This window comes from Phyllobates terribilis, unplaced genomic scaffold (assembly GCF_046119375.1).
Source record: "Phyllobates terribilis strain yellow unplaced genomic scaffold, ASM4611937v1 Scaffold_5__5_contigs__length_657084704, whole genome shotgun sequence".
NCBI classification, from domain to species: Eukaryota; Metazoa; Chordata; class Amphibia; order Anura; family Dendrobatidae; genus Phyllobates; species Phyllobates terribilis.
Genome location: NW_027362765.1, coordinates 36116715 through 36138628, shown reverse-complemented (window position 1 = coordinate 36138628; position 21914 = coordinate 36116715). Strand labels below are relative to the sequence as shown.

The window sequence follows — 21914 nt, the reverse complement described above, 5'->3', positions numbered from 1 at the left end:
GGCGGGTCTTGGGCTTCGCGCGCTTCCAGCGGTTACGCCCCTCTTCTTCCCGGAAATGGCGGACAATGGCTGGAAACGGCGGCTATTGGCGGTAAACTTCGCCACGGTATGTGACACAGTTCGTGAAGGCGCACAGTACCCGGTAGTAACGGGCATGAAATCCTGACGCGCCCCCTGGGCTGTGGGGTACCCGGAGCCGGGCCGGTAGACGCTGGGGGTTGTAGTCACTGTGGCGGTGACCCGTTCCGTGACCCAGGGCGGTCAATCCAAGGGTAGTATAGATGTGTAGGTTATATATAATGTCCGACTACACCACCTGTGGAGTGCGGCTAATGAGGCCGCCGCTGCGGAACAGTCCTCTGAAGCTGGTGGTTTGGCAGCAAGGGTAGTATAACTCCCCACAGGAAGAGTGTAGCTTCAGGGCAGTGTGTGTGGATGATGGTGGTTGTGCAGGGTGTCGCGGTGCAGAAATAACCACAGAGTCCATGCAGTGCAGTCCCAGGGTCTTTACTGGTAGCAATTAGACAGGCCTGGACTGGAGTACTGGCTAGAGATAAGAGTCTGCTCAGTCTGGGAGCAAGCATAGAGTCCTCCTGGACAGGTGGAGTTGTAGGCCTGCCGTGCTCACTACGCTCTTTGGCTATTCTGCTAGTAGCTGTGTTGTAGCCCACGTCCCTGAGTGTAACGTGCTGTGCTCACCCGTATGGCTGGCAGCTCGGGCCTTGTGGATGCCTTGCTCCTCTTTGGTGGTACTGATCCCTCGGTGCTGCTGAGCCTCCAGGCCTCTGATGGGGCCATGAGACCTGCAATCTCCTGCCCTGCGGTTTCAGCTGCTGGGTCTGGAATCCCCCACAGCCTCGGACTCCGGTGTCCGGTCCTCTGTGTTGACCAGCTAGGATGAGCTATCTCCAGCTCCAGTCCCTAGCTCCTCTCTCTTCAATGTCCTAAACTCAACTCCTCACACTGAACTAAACTAACCCCGCCCCCAGACATCAGTTGCCAAGGGGAGGAACTCCCCTTGCTGGCCTGGAGCCAGGAAAGTGTTGCATGTATAGTGTACCTGACCAAAAGGGCCCCCGCTTGCTTCCAGACATGGTATTACCTCTTTTGAGGGAAGCAATACCACTGTGGCAACCAGACCCTCTGGGGTGCCACACTAGTAGGATGAACACTTTTTTTTGTGAGTTTAAACGATCCAATCACCTGATGAACGAGCATTTTGCCCATTCATCAGGTGATTGTAGGCATGTTTCCACAAGCTAATCATCAGGAAAGGGAACTCCTGAGAATGTTCGTTCACCAATCATGTGCCTATTTAAATGAGCCATCATGTATATCCACTGCTTTATTATGCAGCTCCTCCCTCCTCTCATTGTCAATACAGAGTAGTCTCCTCTCCAGAAGCAACAGTACAAAGGTGCTTCCTCTAACAGGTCTGCACTGGAGGAGGAGGCCCCACCCCTTCCAAGCCCCACCCCTTCCTGTGATGTCATCACCTCACAGGAGCAACTCCAGACTATACACCATATATGTGGAGGTATGTGGAGATTCCCCATTACTGAGCGCAGGGGACATTAACCCCTTCACTACTGAGACTTTAGTGTTTTTTGTTGCAATTTAGAATCATAACTTTTTGTTTGTTTTCCTCTGATAGATACATACGACACCATTATGAAAAACAGGAAGTATTGAAACCATATGCTCTCATAATACAGTTCCTCTTTCTCGTTCCTTACACAGTGTGATACACACTGCATAAGGGGGAAAGAGGAGGTATGATGCCCTGACACACAGTATAATGTACTTACAGTACCGCCATCCCACCACACAGCATAATGTTCCCATAGTACTGCCATCTCCCCCCACACAGTATAATGTACTTACAGTACCGCCATCCCACCACACAGCATAATGTTCCCATAGTACTGCCATCTCCCCCCACACACAGTATAATGTTCCCACAGTGCCGCCATCCCCCCCACACACAGCATAATGTTCCCACAGTACTGCCATCTCCCCCCACACAGTATAATGTTTCTACAGTACCGCCATCCCCCCACACACAGCATAATGTTCCCATAGTACTGCCATCTCCCCCCACACAGTATAATGTTTCTACAGTACCGCCATCCCCCCACACACAGTATAATGTTCCCACAGTGCCGCCATCCCCCCACACACAGTATAATGTTCCCACAGTGCCACCATCCCCCCACACACAGTATAATGTTCCCACAGTACCGCCATCTCTCCACACACAGTATAATGTTCCCACAGTACCGCCATCCCCCCACACAGTATAATGTTCCCCCAGTACCGCCATCTCCCCACACACAGTATAATGTTCCCACAGTACCGCCATCCCCCCACACACAGTATAATGTTCCCACAGTACTGCCACCCCCCCCACACAGCATAATGTTCCCATAGTACTACCATCCCCCACACACAGCATAATGTTCCCACAGTACTGCCATCTCTCCACACACAGTATAATGTTCCCACAGTACTGCCACCCCCCCCACACAGCACAATGTTCCCATAGTACTGCCATCCCCCACACACAGTATAATGCTCCCACAGTACAGCCATCCCCCCACACACAGTATAATGTTCCCACAGTACTGCCATCTCCCCCCACACAGTATAATGTTCCTACAGTACCACCATCCCCCCACACAGTATAATGTTCCCACAGTGCCGCCATCCCCCCACACACAGTATAATGTTCCCACAGTGCCACCATCCCCCCACACACAGTATAATGTGCCCACAGTGCCGCCATCCCTCCACACACAGTATAATGTTCCCACAGTACCGCCATCCCCCCACACACACAGTATATTGTTACCACAGTACTGCCATCCTCCCACACACAGAATAATGTTCCCACAGTACCGCCATCTCCCCCCACACAGTATAATGTTCCCACAGTACCGCCATCTCCCCCCACACAGTATAATGTTCCCATTGTACCGCCATCCCCCACACAGTATAATGTTCCCATAGTACCACCGTCCCCCCAACATTGTATGATCCCATAGTACCGCCATCCCCCCTCACATAGTATAATGTTCCCACAGTACTAAGATCCCCCAACACACAGTATAATGTTCCCACAGTGCTGCCATCCCCCCACACAGTATAATGTTCCCCCAGTACCGCCATCACCCAACACACAGTATGATGCTACAAGTTGCCCCTCAAGTTGGTACCATCCACTACACTGGCTAATAAATACTCAGTTGCAGTCTTGATGCAGATACAGATGAATCCAGGACATAGCACCGACCTCCTGAATCAGTTTCCCAACTATGGAAATGTGGATTCGGGCAGGTGCTACAGATGTACACTGACGAACAAAAGGGTAACAATGTTTTAAACTTTTGACTTTCAGGCTCCATATCTCACCATCCACTACTGATTCAAACGTGAGACTACTATCATTTTATAGACAATCATCTTGGCTACCTCATATTTAAATTTGACTTGCAACTATTTAGCATATGATTATTTATGCAGATTCTTGTCATGTCACGGCATTATTACTGTTTTGCTCCTAAAAATCCAAATTTTAATTTTTATTATTTTGTCCGTACTTTGTAAATTTACCTTTTGGCTTTCAACACTGCCTTAATCCTTCTGGGCATGGACTCCATCAGATTCAAACATGTCTCGACCGAAATCTGATCCCAGGTTTCTTCTACACGTTCCCAAAGTTGGTGCATACTGGTCGATGTACTTGGGAATGTATACCGTTTTTTCTTCAAATCTACCCACAAGTGTTCGATTGAGTTGAGGTCAGGGGACTGTGCGGGCCAATCCATCACCTCTACTTCATTGTCACTGAACCATTTCTTTGCTAATCTCGACATATGCTTCAGGTTGTTGTCCTGATGGAACACTGTGTCGTCCTTTTCATACCCATAGTACTCGAGTGTACGAATTAACTCCTCTTGTAGGATACTCACATATAGCTGAACATAGAGACCACCATCGATCCTGGTCAAGTATGCAATGCCTTTGGCTGTGAAACAACCCTATATATAATATTGTGGCACCATATTCTATATATATATATATATATATATATATATATATATATATATATATACAGTGCTGGCCAAAAGTATTGGCACCCCTGCAATTCTGTCAGATAATACTCAGTTTCGTCATGAAAATGATTGCAATCACAAATTCTTTGGTATTATTCTCTTCATTTAATTTGCTTGCAAGGAAAAAACACAAAAGAGAATGAAGCAAAAATCAAATCATTGATCATTTCACACAAAACTCCAAAAAAGGGCCGGACAAAAGTATTGGCACCCTCAGCCTAATACTTGGTTGCACAACCTTTAGCCAAAATAACTGCAAACAACCGCTTCCGGTAACCATCAATGAGTTTCTTACAATGCTCTGCTGGAATTGTAGACCATTCTTCTTTGGCAAACTGCTCCAGGTCCCTGATATTTGAAGGGTGCCTTCTCCAAACTGCCATTTTGAGATCTCTCCACAGGTGTTCTATGGGATTCAGGTCTGGACTCATTGCTGGCCACCTTAGAAGTCTCCAGTGCTTTCTCTCAAACCATTTTATAGTGCTTTTGGAAGTGTGTTTTGGGTCATTGTCCTGCTGGAAGACCCATGACCTCTGAGGGAGACCCAGCTTTCTCACACTGGGCCCTACATTATGCTGCAAAATTTGTTGGTAGTCTTCAGACTTCATAATGCCATGCACACAGTCAAGCAGTGCAGTGCCAGAGGCAGTAAAGCAACCCCAAAACATCAGGGAACCTCCACCATGTTTGACTGTAGGGACCGTGTTCTTTTCTTTGAATGCCTCTTTTTTTTTCCTGTACACTCTGTTGATGCTTTTTCCCAAAAAGCTCTACTTTTGTCTCATCTGACCAGAGAACATTCTTCCAAAACGTTTTAGGCTTTCTCAGGTAAGTTTTGGCAAACTCCAGCCTGGCTTTTTTATGTCTCGGGGTAAGAAGTGGGGTCTTCCTGGGTATCCTACCATACAGTCCCTTTTCATTCAGACGCCAATGGATAGTACGGGTTGACGCTGTTGTACCCTCGGACTGCAGGGCAGCTTGAACTTGTTTGGATGTTAGTCAAGGTTCTTTATTCACCATCCGCACAATCTTGCGTTGAAATCTCTCGTCAATTTTTCTTTTCCGTCCACATCTAGGGAGGTTAGCCACAGTGCCATGGGCTTTAAACTTCTTGATGACACTGCGCACTGAAGACACAGGAACATTCAGGTCTTTGGAGATGGACTTGTAGCCTTGAGATTGCTCATGCTTCCTCACAATTTGGTTTCTCAAGTCCTCAGACAGTTCTTTGGTCTTCTTTCTTTTCTCCATACTCAATGTGGTACACAAAAGGACACAGGACAGAGGTTCACACTGATGCCTTCAGTGTGAATGTACAATTTTCATAGTCATGAAAATACAGAAAAATGTTTAAATGAAGTGTGTCATGAGGTGTGTGTGTGTATGTATGTATGTACAGTGCTGGCCAAAAGTATTGGCACCCCTGCAATTCTGTCAGATAATGCTAATAATAAGGGCTTAGAAAAAGCCGGTAATCACGGCGAAACGCGCGTCAGGGACGTTCATTATTATAATCTATATGTGGTGACACATCCCAGGATCCACATATCACTCTCTGTCACTTTAATTTTTACTCTGCCGGCTTAATACACAAAGCGGCAGTGACCGCGTGCAGGCTATCTGCACGCGATCTGAATGAGAACGCTGTCGGGAAGATAAGAGGCTCTGCTCTCCACGTGCTCTAGCCAGCAATACAAACCGGCAGCTAACTGCACGACTTGTATAATCAATCATTTCTATCCGGCCGGCTTAACATATGAAGCGGCAGTGATAGCGTGCAGATCATCTGCACGAGGTTCTAGTGTGAGCGCTGTGGGGGAGACAGTGTGTTCTGACCTCCACGTGAAGCAAATGATATACATCGACATCTTTAATCTCTGCAATATATTATAGTAATTGCTAGCAGACTACCCGCACACAGCAAGAATGTACACGCTGTGGGATTAAATGAGCACCCTTACAATTATGGGTATGACTTGATAGAACAGCGGTATTAACCGCATAGACCACCCATGTTAGACTAGTGCTTGGCCCAGAGATATAAATCCAGCTATATAGCTGTTTTCATGCCAGCTATAATAGTGAGATTGCAGGGAAATAGCTCATCTTTAATATCGGCATTTATTTATAATGCAGAGTATATAAGTAGTCACTTAGGCTCACTGGTGGAAAATTAACTATTATCTCACATATTTCCACGGCACTTTATATCTGTTATTATCTAACATTATGACGGAGAGTGTTGGAATACCTGGGACACATAATTCATAATACCCAGCCAATAATTATAGGGACATTGGCTGTGGATAATTTATTTTTGTGTCCTCACAATTGAAATAAGTAACTTGTGGGCTAGCACTGCATAAAAATACACAGCAGTGGCCCTATATACATAATTTGATGCATGAATATTTATTCACCAATAATTCATATAATAAGAGTTTTTTAATTATATTAATAAAAGTTATATTTTATTCACACACCTTTTCCCTTCTACAAACCCTTCCTAACTTATACTAATTATCTGTATCAGTGGTGACCACTAGTGTGAATTCTGTCCACTATTTCAATCAGTATTTTATGTATTTCATTTCTAGGAAGGCCATAAAAACAAAACCTAAGAACAATGGCGGAAATGATTTCTTTTTCCCCATTTCATAGCACTTGGCATTTTTTTCTCTGTTCTTCACTATACTGAATGGTCTTATGCAGAGCTACACTTTGTCCAACCATTAACAAGCCCTCATATGGTTATGTTGATGCACAAGTAGAAAAGTTTTGGCTGTTGGATGAGGAGAAAAAAAAGTACAAGCACAAAAAAGGTGTGAAGGGATTAACTAATGTTGAACGCCGGGTTATGAAGGAGTTAACCAACATAATAGTGAATGTGTTTTCTTTATAATGAATCATATTTCTTATTGCTAAAACTGATTTTTGTGGTATTTTTTACTTTAGTTTAAACCTTTTTGTAAACCTTTTACAACCACTCTCAGGGTCGGTCTGGGCTGGCGGGATACCGGGAATTTTCTGCCCCCTGCTGCAGAGTAGAGGGGGAGAAGAGAACAAAAAAAAAAATCCTGCGGTTTTAAGGGGCACGGGCCCTTTAAAAGCGCAGGCACAGTGTATGCAGGGACGCCCGCACGCAGCGTTCATTACCTGAACCACCGCGGCGCACGTCCAAGTGAAGCAGCTGAAGCTGCGTGTCTCCCTTCGCCGGCCGGCTTATGACGTCATCGTCATGCGCCTGCTGTGAAGGAGGCGCGCAACTCAGGAGAAGGAGGACACCGCACGGGAGCGCAGGAAGCTAAGAGGTGTGTGTGTGTGTGTGTGTGTGTGTGTGTGTAATGGTCTGGACCCGCTGGCTGGACACACAAGGGGGGCCTAGCTGGACACACAAGGGGGGGCCCAGCTGGACACACAAGGGGGGGCCCAGCTGGACACACAAGGGGGGGGCCCAGCTGGACAGACACACAAGGGGGTAGCCTGGCTGGACACACAGGGGGGGAACCCTGGCTGGACACACAAGGGGAGCCCAGCTGGACACACAAGGGGGTAGGCTGGCTGGACACACAAGGGGGGAGCCAACTGGACACAAAAGGGGGGCCCAGCTGGACACACAAGGGGGGGCCCAGCTGGACACACAAGGGGGGGCCCAGCTGGACACACAAGGGGGGGCCCAGCTGGACACACAAGGGGGGGCCCAGCTGGACACACAAGGGGGGGCCCAGCTGGACACACAAGGGAAGGGAGGGGCCCAGCTGGACACACAAGGGAAGGGAGGGGCCCAGCTGGACACACAAGGGGGGGCCCAGCTGGACAGACACACAAGGGGGTAGCCAGGCTGGACACACAAGGGGGGGCCTAGCTGGACACACAAGGGGGGAGCCGACTGTACACACAAGGGGGAACCCTGGATGGACACACAAGGGGGGCCCAGCTGGACACACAAGGGGGGGCCCAGCTGGACACACAAGGGGGGGCCCAGCTGGACACACAAGGGGGGGCCCAGCTGGACACACAAGGGGGGGCCCAGCTGGACAGACACACAAGGGGGTAGCCAGGCTGGACACACAAGGGGGTAACCAGGCTGGACACACAAGGGGGGGCCTAGCTGGACACACAAGGGGGGAGCCGACTGTACACACAAGGGGGAACCCTGGATGGACACACAAGGGGGGCCCAGCTGGACACACAAGGGGGGGCCCAGCTGGACACACAAGGGGGGGCCCAGCTGGACACACAAGGGGGGGCCCAGCTGGACACACACACAAGGGGGTAGCCAGGCTGGACACACAAGGGGGTAACCAGGCTGGACACACAAGGGGGGAACCCTGGCTGAACACACAAGGGGTGAACCCTGGCGGGACACACAAGGGGGGAACCCTAGCGGGACACACAAGGGGGGAACCCTGGCGGGACACACAAGGGGGGAACCCTGGCGGGACACACAAGGGGGGAACCCTGGCGGGACACACAAGGGGGGGCCCTGGCTGGACACATGAGGGGGGAACCCTGGCTGGACACACGAGGGGGGAGCCCTGGCTGGATACGCATGGGGGTCCCTGGCTGGATACGCATGGGGGTCCCTGGCTGGACACACAGGGGGGGAACCCTGGCTGGACACACAAGGGGAGCCCAGCTGGACACACAAGGGGGTAGGCTGGCTGGACACACAAGGGGGGAGCCAACTGGACACAAAAGGGGGGCCCAGCTGGACACACAAGGAGGGGCCCAGCTGGACACACAAGGGGGGGCCCAGCTGGACACACAAGGGGGGGCCCAGCTGGAAAGACACACAAGGGGGTAGCCAGGCTGGATACACAAAGGGGTAGCCAGGCTGGACACACAAGGGGGGGCCTAGCTGGACACACAAGGGGGGAGCCGACTGTACACACAAGGGGGAACCCTGGAAGGACACACAAGGGGGGCCCAGCTGGACACACAAGGGGGGGCCCAGCTGGACACACAAGGGGGGGGCCCAGCTGGACACACAAGGGGGGGGCCCAGCTGGACACACAAGGGGGGGCCCAGCTGGACAGACACACAAGGGGGTAGCCAGGCTGGACACACAAGGGGGTAGCCAGGCTGGACACACAAGGGGGGATCCCTGGCGGGACACACAAGGGGGGAACCCTGGCGGGACACACAAGGGGGGAACCCTGGCGGGACATACGAGGGGGAACCCTGGCGGGACACACGAGGGGGAACCCTGGCTGGACACACGGGGGGGAGCCCTGGCTGGATACGCATGGGGGTCCCTGGCTGGATACGCATGGGGGTCCCTGGCTGGACACACAAGGGGGGGAGCCCTGGCTGGACACACAAGGGGGGGAGCCCTGGCTGGACACACAAGGGGGGGAGCCCTGGCTGGACACACAAGGGGGGGAGCCCTGGCTGGACACACAAGGGGGGAGCCCTGGCTGGACGCACAAGGGGGAGCCCTGGCTGGACGCACAAGGGGGAGCCCTGGCTGGACCCACAAGGGGGAACCCTGGCTGGACCCACAAGGAGGAACCCTGGCTGGACCCACAAGGGGGAACCCTGGCTGGACCCAGGCAAAGAGGGGTGGGCAGGATGGGTATATGGGGGGCAGGATGGACACATGGAGGCCAGGGTGGATATATGGGGGGCAGGATGGATATATGGGGGGCAGGCTGGACTCATGGAGGCCAGGATGGATATATGGGGGGGCAGGCTGGACTCATGGACGCCAGGATGGATATATGGGGAGGCAGGCTGAACACATGGAGGCCAGGATGGATATATGGGGGGGGGGACAGGCTGGACACATGGGGGGTTAGGATGAATATGTGGGGGGGGGCGGGCTCGATACACATGGGCTAGCATAAATATATGGAGGGGCACGCTGGATATATGGGGGGTGTCAGGATGGATATATGCAGGGGGTAAGGGCAGTATGGATATATGAGGGGGGAGGCTGGACACATGGAGGCCAGGATGGATATGTAGAGGGCAGGCTGGACACATGGAGGATATATGGGGGGGGGATATATGGGGGCGCAGGCTGGAAACATGGACGCAAGGATGGATATGTGGGGGGGGGCAGACTGGCCACATGGGGGGGCTAGGATGGGTATATGGGAGGGGGCAGGCTTGATACACGTGTGCTAGGATAAATATATGGAGGGGTCACACTAGACAAATGGGGGCCAGAAGGGACATATGTGGGTGCCTGGCTAGACAAGGGACTTAATTACTGTTTGGGGGCCAGATTGAGGAACATACTTTTATTAGTTTATGGTGACCAGTGGGGAACATTATTACTTTAGATTCCAATTATTATTATTACATTATTACTTCTGTAATATAATTTACTTTTTAGGAAATTGTTTTCCATGGGATGGGACAAAAGAGGGGTCCTGTTACTGTGCAGGACGGCACTATGTTGCTTTTTTTCTTCAACTGGTGTAGTGTAGAAGTCGGGGGGAAAAGTGGGAATATTCTCTAGAAGAGATCAGTTATTGATAACTGTGTGTTATTTTCTGTAGAGATGATTCCTGGCTGGAAGAAGTGATGGCTGTCTGTGCCAGATGAAGAAGAAAAGCGAAGATGAAGGACTTCACCTAGAGACATCACTGGTGAGTCAGTGTATTACATGTACACTTACACTACACACGTGGTCAAAATTGTTGGTACCCCTCGTTTAATGAAAGAGAAAACCCACAATGGTCACAGAAATAACTTGAATCTGATAAATTACAATTTTTTGAAAATGAACAAATGAAAGTCAGACATTGCTTTTCTGCTTCCACAGAATTTAAAAAAAAATTAAACTCATGAAATAGGCCTGGACAGAAATAAGATAAGATAAGATATACTTTATTTATCCCGGAGGAAATTGCGGTATCACAGCAGCAGAACACAGATCTCGAACATGACACATATGATAACATAACATTTGGAATGCTTTAGACATTGCTTTTCAGACATTTGTTAAACACCCCCATAGCTGTTGGAACAAACGATCTCCTGTATTTTTCCTTTTTACACCTTAATTGTATTAGGCGATTGCCTAATGATGGTTCTTCTTAACTTAATATTTTGTTGAACAACCTTTTGAGGCAATCACTGCAATCAAACCATTCCTGTAACTGTCAATGAGACTTCTACACCTCTCGACAGCTATTTTGGCCGACTCCTCATGAGCAAACTGCTCCAGTTGTCTTGTGTTTGAAGGTTGCCTTCTCCAGACGGCATATTTCAGCTCTTTCCAAAGATGCTCCATAGGATTTAGGTCAGGGCTCATAGAAGCCACTTCAGAATAGTCCAATGTTTTCCTCTTAGCCATTCTTGGGTGTTTTTAGCTGTGTGTTTTGGGTCATTATCCTGTTGCAAGACCCATGACCTGCGACTGAGACCAAGCTTTCTGACACTGGGCAGCACATTTCTCTCTAGAATCCCTTGATAGTCTTGAGATTTCATTGTACCCTGCACAGATTCAAGACACCCTGTACCAGATGCAGCAAAGCAGCCCCAGAACATAACAGCCTCCCCCATGTTTCACAGTAGGGACAGTGTTCTTTTCTTGATATGCTTCATTTTTCCGTCTGTGAACATAGAGCTGATGTGCCTTGCCAAAAACTTCCATTTTTGTCTCATCTGTCCATAGGACATTCTCCCAGAAGCTTTGTGGCTTGTCAACATGTAGTTTGGCAAATTCCAGTCTGGCTTTTTATGATTTTTTTTTTTTCAACAATGGTGTTCTCCTTGGTCGTCTTACATGAAGTTCACTTTGGATCAAACAACTGTGGATAGTACGATCTGACACTGATGTTCCTTGAGCTTGAAGTTCACCTTTAATCTCTTTAGAAGTTTTCCTGGACTCTTTTGTTACCATTCATATTATCCGTCTCTTTGATTTGTCATCAATTTTCCTCCTGCGGCCACGTCCAGGGAGGTTGGCTACAGTCCCATGGATCTTAAATTTCTGAATAATATGTGCACCTGTAGTCACAGGAACATCAAGCTGCTTGGAGATGGTCTTATAACCTTTACCTTTTAACATGCTTTTCTATAATTTTCTTTCTAATCTCCTGAAACAACTCTTTCCTTGGCTTCCTCTGGTCCATGTTGAGTGTGGTACACACCATGTCACCAAACAACACAGTGAGTATCTGTAGCCCTATATACAGGCCCACTGACTGATTACAAGATTGTAGACACCTGTGATGCTAATTAGTGGACACAACTTGATTTAACATGTCCCTTTTGTCACATTATTTTCAGGGGTACCATCATTTCTGTCCAGGCCTATTTCATGAGTTTAATTTTTTTAAAAATTCAGTGGAAGCAGAAAAGCAATGTCTGACTTTCATTTGTTCATTTTCATAGATTTTTCATTTATTATTACTTTTGTCAGATTCAAGTTATTTCTGTGACCATTGTGGGTTTTTCTTTCATTAAACGAGGGGAACCAACAATTCTGACCACGTGTGTGTATATAGTATATACAGAGCTCCTGTGTATGTCACTGGTGATCACTGTATTATTTATACACTATATACAGAGCTTCTGTGTATAATGTCACTGGTGACCACTGTATTACCTGTACACTATACACTATATACAGAGCTCCTGTGTATAATGTCACTGGTGATCCCTGTATTACCTGTACACTATACACTATATACAGAGCTCCTGTGTATAATGTCACTGGTGATCCCTGTATTACCTGTACACTATATACAGAGCTCCTGTGTATAATGTCACTGGTGATCCCTGTATTACCTGTACACTATATACAGAGCTCCTGTGTATAATGTCACTGGTGACCACTGTATTACCTGTACACTATATACAGAGCTCCTGTGTATAATGCCACTGGTGACCACTGTATTACCTGTACACTATATACAGAGCTCCTGTGTATAATGTCACTGGTGACCACTGTATTACCTGTGCACTATATACAGAGCTCCTGTGTATAATGTCACTGGTGATCACTGTATTACCTGTACACTATACACTATGTACAGAGCTCCTGTGTATAATGTCACTGGTGACCACTGTATTACCTGTACACTATATACAGAGCTCCTGTGTATAATGTCACTGGTGACCACTGTATTACCTGTACACTATATACAAAGCTCCTGTGTATAATGTCACTGGTGACCACTGTATTACCTGTACACTATATACAGAGCTCCTGTGTATAATGTCACTGGTGACCACTGTATTACCTGTGCACTATATACAGAGCTCCTGTGTATAATGTCACTGGTGATCACTGTATTACCTGTACACTATATACAGAGCTCCTGTGTATAATGTCACTGGTGATCACTGTATTACCTGTACACTATACACTATGTACAGAGCTCCTGTGTATAATGTCACTGGTGACCACTGTATTACCTGTACACTATATACAGAGCTCCTGTGTATAATGTCACTGGTGACCACTGTATTACCTGTACACTATATACAGAGCTCCTGTGTATAATGTCACTGCTGACCACTGTATTACCTGTACACTATATACAGAGCTCCTGTGTATAATGTCACTGGTGACCACTGTATTACCTGTGCACTATATACAGAGCTCCTGTGTATAATGTCACTGGTGATCACTGTATTACCTGTACACTATACACTATGTACAGAGCTCCTGTGTATAATGTCACCGGTGACCACTGTATTACATGTACACTATATACAGAGCTCCTGTGTATAATGTCACTGGTGACCACTGTATTACCTGTACACTATATACAGAGCTCCTGTGTATAATGTCACTGGTGACCACTGTATTACCTGTACACTATATACAGAGCTCCTGTGTATAATGTCACTGGTGACCACTGTATTACCTGTGCACTATATACAGAGCTCCTGTGTATAATGTCACTGGTGATCACTGTATTACCTGTACACTATACACTATATACAGAGCTCCTGTGTATAATGTCACCGGTGACCACTGTATTACCTGTACACTATATACAGAGCTCCTGTGTATAATGTCACTGGTGACCACTGTATTACCTGTACACTATATACAGAGCTCCTGTGTATAATGTCACTGGTGACCACTGTATTACCTGTACACTATATACAGAGCTCCTGTGTATAATGTCACTGGTGACCACTGTATTACTTGTGCACTATGTACAGAGCTCCTGTGTATAATGTCACTGGTGATCACTGTATTACCTGTACACTATACACTATGTACAGAGCTCCTGTGTATAATGTCACTGGTGACCACTGTATTACCTGTACACTATATACAGAGCTCCTGTGTATAATGTCACTGGTGACCACTGTATTACCTGTACACTATATACAGAGCTCCTGTGTATAATGTCACTGGTGACCACTGTATTACTTGTACACTATATACAGAGCTCCTGTGTATAATGTCACTGGTGATCACTGTATTACCTGTACACTATACACTATGTACAGAGCTCCTGTGTATAATGTCACTGGTGACCACTGTAATACCTGTACACTATATACAGAGCTCCAGTGTATAAAGTCACTGGTGATCACTGTATTACCTGTACACTGACACTATATACAGAGCTCCTGTGTATAATGTCACTGGTGAACCCTGTATTACCTGTACACTGACACTATATACTGAGCTCCAGTGTATAATGTCACTGGTGGTCACTGTATTACCTGTACACTATATACAGAGCTCCTGTGTATAATGTCACTGGTGATCCCTGTATTACCTATACACTGACACTATATACAGAGCTCCTGTGTATAATGTCGCTGGTGGTAATAACAGTGTTGTTAGTATTGTGGTTTGTATTCATGATCAGTATTGTAGTATTTGGTCACTTTGGGGTGGTAATATGTGGTCTGGTCATGGTGTGGCCGCATTTGTTCCTTGTATGTGGTATTATTCGGTCACTATGTGGTGGTAATATGTGATCTAGTCATGGTGTGGCGATATTTGTCCCTTTTGTATGTGGTATTATTGGTGTTGATATAGTGGACTGTGTTGTGTATGGCAGTCATTTTGTTCTTGCTGATATTAACTAGGAAAAGATTTTTTTCCATTAGGCCACAGCCCCACCATTAGTATTTGGTTAGTATTTTTTCTCAGGAGTCGCTGCCAAAACCAGGAGTGGGTGATAAATGCAGAATTGGTGACTTGTTTCTATTATACCTTTTCTCTGATTGTTCTTCCCCTGGTTTTGGCTCCCACTCCTGAGAAAAAATACTGACCAAATACTGATAGTGGGGCCGCAGCCTTAGAGATTAAATACTTGGACCAGAGCGGCAGAGATGCACTTACAGGGGTTCTCTGGTGAAAACAAGTAATCACCTCTCCACAGGATCAGTGATGATATTGATTGGTGGGGGTCTGACTGCTGGGACACAATTGGCAGAATGTGGAGCTTTTCTCCCCATTAGACTGGAGCAGCATTTGAGATGCGACCACTGATCCATTCATTCCCTCAGTGACTGTGAGCGCTGCTCTTTTTTGGAAGCTGCATTTTAAAATGGGGATAAGGGTCCTGTCAGGGATGAAACTTCCCCATTCTTCTGATAGGCGCCTTTTCCAATGTTCGGACCCAAACGATCAATAAGTGATCACCGATCCTGTGGATCCCATGGATCGGTGATAACTTGTTTTAACCAAAGAACCCCTTTAATGCAAACTACCATAATTGTACATCTCAGTTAGTGTCGCACAGTAGATGTGCAGGAGCCGCCCGTCAATGCTCCACTATAACAGGGATAGCGGATAACAGATATTTGCATATGGCTGTAGGTGGGCCCCTAGAGTCAGTTCTCCCTGTGGGCCCCAGTCTGACCCTGACCACTTTCATTAGTGCGATCATACAACATACAAGCCTCTGATTGCTCCGGTGATGCACTGTACTACTGTAGTGCGGTGTATTATCCCTGCCTGTCAGTGTAATACTAAAGCTGGAGTCACAAGATTGTATAAAAAAAATTGCTTTGATTTTCAGCTCTGAGAGTTGTCCAAGTGCAATCCGTATGTTATTGTGTGTGTAATGAGAGTGCAATCAAAGTTTTTTTGAATTCGCCTTTAACTGTCCCCTCCCCCACCTATTGAAGCAGGAAGGAATAGTGAATGTAAATACACAAACCAGGGGGCGTGTCTGGAGGCCGAAGGAGACAGACCTGTGAAGCAATGCTCCTGCTGGCACCAGCGTCTTTTCTCGGCCATACCCGGCTGTTTACTGCCTTACCTACCGGGAACATTACCGGGTTGAAGTCGGGAGTCAGCGGAGACGTCGGGTGTGGGTCCGGAGCCCTTGAGAAGGTGTTGTGGAACACCGCGGAGTCGGCGGCCTGGTCGGGCGGCCTCCTGGATCACCGCTTCCGCCCGCTCTTTCCCCGGAGCGGTCCGACACTCGGTGAGCTCTGCAGTCTCTGAGAGGTTCTGCAGCTGCGGAGAGGACCACGGAGACACGCACCGGAGTCCTGTGATCGGAGTCGGTGGTGAGTGGGAGAGAGCTGGGAGGGAAGAAGGGACGGCGGCCATCTTACTGATTCCCTCCCCTCTGGAAACGGAGAGCAAAGTTTGCAGCATTCCGCTCCTCATTCCACAGTAAAGGCTAACGGGCCGGAACTGTAATGGTGTTTTAACCCCACATGGGTTGGAACCCACATTATTTTCTTATACCGTGACTCCATTCCTGTGCAGACAGCTACGTGGAGTCACCTAAGATACAAACTATAGCCTCCACGCTGCTGCTGTGAGATTCTTCTTCTCCTGTGTTTTCTAACGCAAGTCTGCCATCTGCTGGATCTTATGGGAAAAGTAGATAACACCAAGCTATTCCTAAAATACAGTAACATGACTATGTCCGGTGCTTAACCCACTATGTTAACCCCAAGATGAGGTGACTCCTATTGCATAGACTTCAATAAAAACGGCACAGCGCATTTCTACTCACAGAGAACAGTGAAGCTAAGCTAATATTCCAAGACAGAGAACACGCTTAATACTGTTATATTGTGATCAGGGGCGTACATACAAGTCATGGGGCCCCATAGCAGAAGCTCTAATTGGGCCCCCCCCCCTACAATAAAATAAATATTTGTCTGTGTCACAGAAGAGCAGATCTCATAACTTTCCAGCCTTTACATAGTAATTTACCTCCTTCTGAAGTCGTAGATTCCTCCTTCATTGCCCCCTTAAAGTATGATGCCAACAAAAGTGCCCCCCAAACAGTATGATACCCCTATGGTGCATTCCCCCACATGCATAGTATAATGACCCTATTGTACCCCACTTCAACTCCCACGGCAAAGTATGGTGACCCTAACATAGTATAATCCCCCAACTGTGAACCCCACAGAGCCCTCCATGCACTCTCATGGCCCCTACACAGCCCTCCAAACAGTATAATGGCCCTCACACAGCCCTCCAAACAGTATAATGGACCCCACACAAACCTTCACACTGTATAATTGCTTTCATACAGTATAATGGCCCCCCACATAGTCCTCAAAATATTATAATGGCCCCACATAGCCTTCCATATAGTATAATGCACCACCAATAATCTCACATATAGTATAATGCGCCCCCATAATCCTCCATATAGTATAATGCTCCCCCCATAAACCTCCATATAGTATAATGCGCCCCCATAATCCTCCATATAGTATAATGCTCCCCCCATAATCCTACATATAGTATAATGCGCCCCCATAATCCTCCATATAGTATAATGAACTTCCCATGGTCCTCCATAGAATATAATGCACTCCCCATAGTCCTCCATACAGTATATTACACACCCCATAGGGTAAAATGCAGCCCCCATATAGTATAATGCATTCCACAGTCCTGCAGTATAATGGGCACCACGAACTCACTGATTTTAAAATATTGTATATTTTAAATAAGCCGACCCGAATATAAGCCGAGGCCCCTAATTTTACCACATAAAAATGGGAAAACTTATTGACTTGAGTATAAGCCTAGGGTGGGAAATGCAGCAGCTACTGGTAAATTTCCCCATCCTCGTAGGTGTGGCCCCTCAATCCCACAATCCCTGGTATGTGTGGCCCCCACAATCTCTGGTATGTGTAGCCTCCTCAATCCCTAGTATGTGTGGCCCCCTCAATCCCACAATCCCTGGTATGTGTGGCCCCCTCAATCCCACAATCCCTGGTATGTGTGGCCCCCTCAATCCCACAATCTCAGGTATGCGTGGCCCCCTCAATCCCACAATCCCTGGTATTTGTGGCCCCCTCAATCCCACAATCCCTGGTATTTGTGGCCCCCTCAATCCCACAATCCCTGGTATTTGTGGCCCCCTCAATCCCACAATCCCTGGTATTTGTGGCCCCCTCAATCCCACAATCCCTGGTATTTGTGTCCCCCTCAATCCCACAATCCCTGGTATTTGTGGCCCCCTCAATCCCACAATCTCTGGTATGTGTGGCCCCCTCAATCCCACAATCCCTGGTATGTGTGGCCTCCTCAATCCCCCAATCCTGGTATGTGTGGCCTCCTCAATCCCCCAATTCTGGTATGTGTGGCCTCCTCCATTCCCCAATCCTGGTATGTGTGGCCTCCTCAATCCCCCAATTCTGGTATGTGTGGCCTCCTCAATCCCCCAATTCTGGTATGTGTGGCCTCCTCAATCCCCCAATTCTGGTATGTGTGGCCTCCTCAATCCCCCAATACTGGTATGTGTGGCTTCCTCAATCCCCAAATCCTGGTATGTGTGGCCTCCTCAATCCCCCAATCCTGGTATGTGTGGCCTCCTCAATCCCCCAATCCTGGTACGTGTGGCCTCCTCAATCCCCCAATCCTGGTATGTGTGGCCTCCTCAATCCCCCATTCCTGGTATGTGTGGCCTCCTCAATCCCCCAATCCTGGTATGTGTGGCCTCCTTAATCCAAGTATCCTGGTATGTGTGGCCTCCTCAATCCCCCATTCCTGGTATGTGTGGCCTCCTCAATCCCCCATTCCTTGTATGTGTGGCCTTCTTAATCCAAGTATCCTGGTATGTGTGGCCTCCTCAATCCCCCATTCCTGGTATGTGTGGCCTCCTCAATCCCCCATTCCTTGTATGTGTGGCCTTCTTAATCCAAGTATCCTGGTATGTGTGGCTTCCTCATCCCCCCAATCACTGCACATAAAACAATAAACACTTATACTCACCTTCCTTCCTCACCTCTGCTCCAGCGCTGCATCCTGTCTGCAGCAGCTCATGTCGGCATCTGAGCTGCGCGCGCTCTCAGAAGCCGAGGTGAGCTGCTGCTGCTGCCGGCACATTCACTCATCTGCACTGACAGCAGGAGCCGGGGCTCAGCGCTCCTCTGTGCCCGCTGCTGAAGAGAATGAATATTCCGTCTTCTCCACGCCCATGGGAGTGGAGAAGAGGGAATATTCATGTCCCTTTATCAGCGGGCACACGTGGTAGCTGCAGCAGCGGCTACTGTGTGTGCTCAACTCCTCCACTGTGCAACCCGCTCCTCTGCAGCCGCAACCTCCTACTCACCTATCCTCCTCGTTCCCACGCTGCTTGGGGCCCTCACGGGCCCCCTCCGGCCACGGGCCCCGTAGCAGTGGCGTGGTCTGCCGCCATTGGCGGTACGCCACTGATTGTGATCCCATTAATAAAACCAAAATGACCAGGGGCAGACCTCGGAAAACAGCGTCCCCTACTAAACTAACTGAATTTTTCTCACGAGGAGCAGCACAATCCACATCCAATTTGAGCGAATCCCAGCGAGTCTCCTCACCACCCTCTGGTCGCTCCTCCCGTGAAAGTTCAACTATGGGAGAAGACTCGGGGTCTGCAGATGCTCCGTTAACCAAAAATATGATGCAAGAACTACTGAGCACTCTGCTTAAATCTCTAAAAGAAGACATGAAACAAATGGTGAGTGCCTTGAAAAAAAGATGTGAGAAACCTGGAGGAGCGTACCTCACGGTTGGAGGACAAAATGGTGGATTTTGCGGATTCTCATAACTCTCTGGTTGATGCATACTACGAACTAAAAGATACTTCAGAATATCTTAGAAATAAAATGGGAGATCAGGAGGACAGGTTTCATAGGAATAACGTGAGACTTCGTGGGATTCCTGAATGCGTTAAAAACTCTGATTTATCCCAATTCTTTCACAATCTGCTGCAGTTCGTACTCCCAGACGCATCTAACTCTGAGTTGGTGGTGGATAGAATTCACAGGGTTCCTAAACCCAAACATGTGAATCCTTCACTACCTAGAGACACTCTAGCAAGGATTCACTTTTTCACCATCAAAGAAAAATTTCTACGCTGCATCAGAGATAAACCAGATCTGCCTGCTCCGTTTCAAGGGATCACTATTTTTTCAAGATCTATCAGCCGCCACTTTAACAAAACGCAAAGAATTTGCTCCTTACACAGCAATTTAGAGAAACGTCGGCATTCCCTACCACTGGGGATACCCAGTCAAACTGTTAATCAGAATGAGGATGACGTGGTGGTCTGCCTATCACCGCGACATACAGAAAAACAACTCGGCAAATGGAAGCTGCTTCCGGAGGGGTTTGTTTCACCTCTCCCCACAAAGCAACAATATAAAAAAATTCCAACTGATTGGATCACTGTAAATTCTTGAGTTCTGCAATCTTTCTTTTTTAGGAGTTCACCTCTAATCTCTGAATCTGTATTTGCTGTTTCCTTCTGTTGCCTTCCGGCACGGGAGTACGGTCCTGACGTCCTCGGTCGTCCTCTTCTGTTATGTCCGTACTCTTTGAATACCTCCACTCGATAGCGCATACCCAGATGGTTCGCTATCATTTGGACATTTGTTCCATATATGTGTTTTTAGTTGTTTTATTTTATCTTTTCCCTAAAAATGTTTGTTTGGTTAATTAACCTTCAACCATTGGGTCCCTATTCTCCAAATGCACGATATTGTATTGTTCTACCTCTCTCCATGACAGGAATATGTATTGATGTACAAATGTCTTATTCTTTGATCATACTCGAGAACTTTGAACCCCACCATGGGTATTAAGATCTTATCTCTTAATGTAAGAGGTTTAAACTCCCCCTTTAAAAGGTCTCTTCTTTGGAAAGAGATAGGATCATCCGAATGCGAAGTTATTTGTTACAGGAGACTCATTTGCTTTCCCAAGACGCACCTAGACTATCCAATATTCACTTCCCCATAATAATTCAAGCTAATGCCCCACATAAAAAAGCGGGTGTTGCGATACTCATAAAATATACCATATCATACTCCATGTTGTCCCTTTACACTGATCCCAGAGGAAGATATATAATCTTATCTTGTTTACGAAATAACTCCCAATACACGATTGTGACCTTATATAGCCCTAATAATAAGCCCAAAATTTTCTTCTCTAAAGTTCTTAAAAAAATTAGCTCCGTCTCTCAGGGACCATTGATAATTTGCGGAGATTTCAATGCCCCTGTATCTAGAGATCTAGATACAGACTCAGATCGAAATACAAGTCGGGAGGATTTAAAAGGTATTATATCAGAAGAAGCTCTCCACGATGTTTGGAGATATCATCATGCCAATGAAAGGGACTTTACGTACTTTTCTCCTAGATTTTCATCACTTTCTCGAATAGACTATTTTCTAGTAAATAAAGCCGCCTTATCATTATGCAAATCCTCACATATAGGTTCAATAACCTGGTCTGATCATGCCCCAATTATATTAGAACTCACTGATGGAGGTGCTCCACCCTCTGCGTTTACCTGGCACCTGAATACTTTTCTTTTAAAATCTGCTTATAATAGGGAATATCTTTCTAATGAACTAAAACATTTTCTCGAAATTAATGACAATGGAGAC

General features: G+C 47.4%; 2 protein-coding genes across 2 annotated transcripts in view; both read left to right on the top strand.

Annotated features, from left to right (window-relative positions):
* Nucleotides 1–21914, top strand: part of LOC141270645 (uncharacterized) — a 327734-nt gene that overhangs the window by 35091 nt on the left and 270729 nt on the right. The gene's annotated exons all lie outside the window — the stretch shown is intronic.
* The window catches only part of LOC141270616 (uncharacterized), a 49688-nt gene continuing 29246 nt past the window's right edge, over nt 1473–21914 (top strand). The window contains exon 1 of the mRNA XM_073680686.1: nt 1473–1537. Coding sequence (XP_073536787.1) covers nt 1487–1537 — 51 coding nt within the window. The 5' untranslated portion in view covers nt 1473–1486. The remainder of the gene's footprint in view (nt 1538–21914) is intronic.